Below are 2,786 nucleotides of genomic sequence, written 5' to 3'. Positions count from 1 at the left end.
CTATGGTGATGAAATGTGGATGGTAGGTAGCTCTTGTGCTGGGGAAGAAGTGACGTGAGTATAGGCTCCCTAGCGGCTTGCTCTAGAACTGCATTGGGGTTTAAAGGACAAATGTTTAAAAGAGGATAACTCAAGAACCGATTGATGGATCATCGTGATTTTTGGTATGTAGGTAGCTGAAGTGATGCTTGACATAATGATATTACAATTATGCGAATATTGATGTAATTTGCATAATTAATGAGGAAATTCTATAAATCAGCTGCATTCCAAGATAGGAAGTTCAAGCTTGTAACATATGTTATTAAGAATGAGAGAAACACAGGCAAATATTGATTATGCAAATGAAGACTTAATTTGCATAATTAATGAGAAAATGTTATGATTGTGTAGTGGTAACTGCCTGGGATTTCATACTTGGGGTGTTTGAAAGTTAAGTGAAGGTGAACATAATTAAACATAACTTATTCAAATAAGGACCACATTTGCATAATTTATGAGAAAATGGCATTCTTTGTTAAGATAAGACTGTCTTTTGGTGGAGAATATGATCAACAGACTGATATAATTCATGCAATTGAGGATCCTATTTGCATAATCAGGGTGATTAGTATATTTCTTATTCATAAAGGCTAACATCATTTGGCGAAGGTATGAGATCGTGGAACTCTAGTTTACTGCTGAGTCTCTTTTGTCTTCTCTGCACACTAATAATCTCACCCATTAACTACAATGTCATGTAACGGGGGGTGCCCTAATTCCGACCTATGTTCCATGCAAACGCACAGACCTTTGGTAATAGTTTATCTGACCAAAAACCCGCGCAACATGAGATACAATATTGACAGATAAAGATCACACGATTAAAGCTGCACAGCTGTGTATTTCACTTTAGTGTAGCGCCTTGCACCCAAGCGTAATGGTTCGAGAAACGCACGGCAGGTTTTCGGTCATTTTGCCGGTGGAACGTTCTATCGCAAAATGGGTGCCCTAATTCCGACCTAGTTTTTAACACAGGTCGATCTGAGAAGAGAGTTTAGAAATTATAATACACAAATTATGACTAAAACAATCTACAACTGTTTTTCTGTCCCAAACAAGTAATCTTTTTGCGACGATTACGCGACTTGCTCCAAGGTAGCTGTTTGAAAAGCAAAACCTGCATTTTTGACACGCTCGTCAACCCCCGAACAAGCGTCGAATTCACACAGATTTTTCACTCGTCTGTTGTCGGAGTGTACGAACTAAAACAAACTTTGTGAGATTACCGATATCAACACAAAAACTTTGTCCATTCTTGTGGTTATTTTCAGGCACGTGCTCCCATGAATAACGCCGCAACAAGGATTTTTCAAACTAGTTCGGCATTAGGGATGGGTCGGAATTAGGGCACCCCCCGTTAGTATTTATTTACATATAACATATGTTTGAAACATGATAGTGAAAAAGTGAGAGTCAGTAAAAACCTTGCTTCAAAAAAAGTCTTGCACAGGCTTGCTGTTGTGCACCTCAGCATGCTGAGGGGCAAAATGACAAGCCCAAACATGCACCTGTGCAAGCACGTCTATACCCCCGATTCGGGGAATCAATAGACGTAAAACTCAGATAAGAAGAAGAAGAAGTTTACAAACACTTATTTCCCAAGTTGTCTCTTTGGGCATTGTAGCTGTTAGTAAAAAATGATAGACTTTGACCTTTGCTATTACATGTACTTTCACTGCGTCCAGTCAGAACAGGATGTTTTCTTCTTAACTGTGCAATTTGCCTACGGCACAGCAATGTTCTAGCCTGGGTTCCATCCTGGTTAGTTTACATCCGCTCCCACAGTCGCTACCACCAAGTAGCGACTGTGGGAGCGGACGTAAACTAACCAGGATGGAACCCAGGCTAGCAATGTTCTCAGCCCTGTAGATTCTTGAGTTTTTTCAGGGCTGCTTTCTTTGATCCTCAGGAAAAATCTACTCAAACTAGAGAAGTAACATTTGCAAAGCAAAATACATAATGTTTGGACATGGATAATAATGGACATGGCCATGGTCTGCCCTGTTAATTTTTATTCAAACAAATTCACACACATGTACTACGAGTATATGGTGACAAGAGCAGAGCAGACCATGAAATTGCAACATTATGTAACCCAACACCAGTCACCATGGTGACAGACGTCAACAAATCATGTCATTGGCCAGGTCAGAGGTTAGTGTTTGGAACAGAAGAGGAAGAAACTGAGTAAAAACAATATGTTTTCCTTCAGTAAACATAACCATGCTCATTACAATAAAATGTACTACAAATCACTTAATGTTCATGGTAGCAAGACTTTGCGGCCATAGAAAAATGGACATGTTCACGGAACTACACGTTTGCGGTGGATGCAGGTGCAGCAAATAGGAAGTCGGCAAATTATTTGTTCACGATAATGATAAGTTCATGGAACATATGGAACGTGTTGTGAATATAAAAGCACAGCGAAAATATTAACAGTTAACTTGTGTTAACACTATACCAGTATACAATTGCAGGAAAGACAGTATCGCATGAAAATGTCAGATGATGTGCAAACTTACTAACTATGTCTCGTATCTTTCAGGGTGTTGTGGACTTTGGAGTCAGTGAGAACAAGCTGATGTTTGATGTTGTCGAGAAAAAGGTAACGTTACGCAGTAGTCAGTCCAGCGTGCAAAATACCTGGTTGCCCGGTTGCCCCGGGCAACCTATTTTTGAACCTAGGTAGCCCAGTGTGCTACCTGAATTCTAAGAATCGCCCCCCCCCCCCGCCAAAAAAA

General features: G+C 40.1%; 1 protein-coding gene across 2 annotated transcripts in view; it reads left to right on the top strand.

Moving 5' to 3' along the window:
• Positions 1-2,557: 2,557 nt before the first annotated feature.
• The window catches only part of LOC109485166 (1-aminocyclopropane-1-carboxylate synthase-like protein 1), a 15,583-nt gene continuing 15,354 nt past the window's right edge, over positions 2,558-2,786 (top strand). For both annotated transcript variants that reach the window (XM_019788610.1, XM_019788611.1), the window contains exon 1: positions 2,558-2,650. In XM_019788610.1, coding sequence (XP_019644169.1) covers positions 2,573-2,650 — 78 coding nt within the window. In that variant the 5' untranslated portion in view covers positions 2,558-2,572. The remainder of the gene's footprint in view (positions 2,651-2,786) is intronic.

Source organism: Branchiostoma belcheri, unplaced genomic scaffold, assembly GCF_001625305.1.
Source record: "Branchiostoma belcheri isolate BF01 breed outbred unplaced genomic scaffold, Haploidv18h27 scaffold73, whole genome shotgun sequence".
Taxonomy (NCBI): Eukaryota; Metazoa; Chordata; class Leptocardii; order Amphioxiformes; family Branchiostomatidae; genus Branchiostoma; species Branchiostoma belcheri.
Note: the sequence above shows the minus strand (reverse complement) of the source record. Positions and strands in the feature narration are given on the sequence as shown.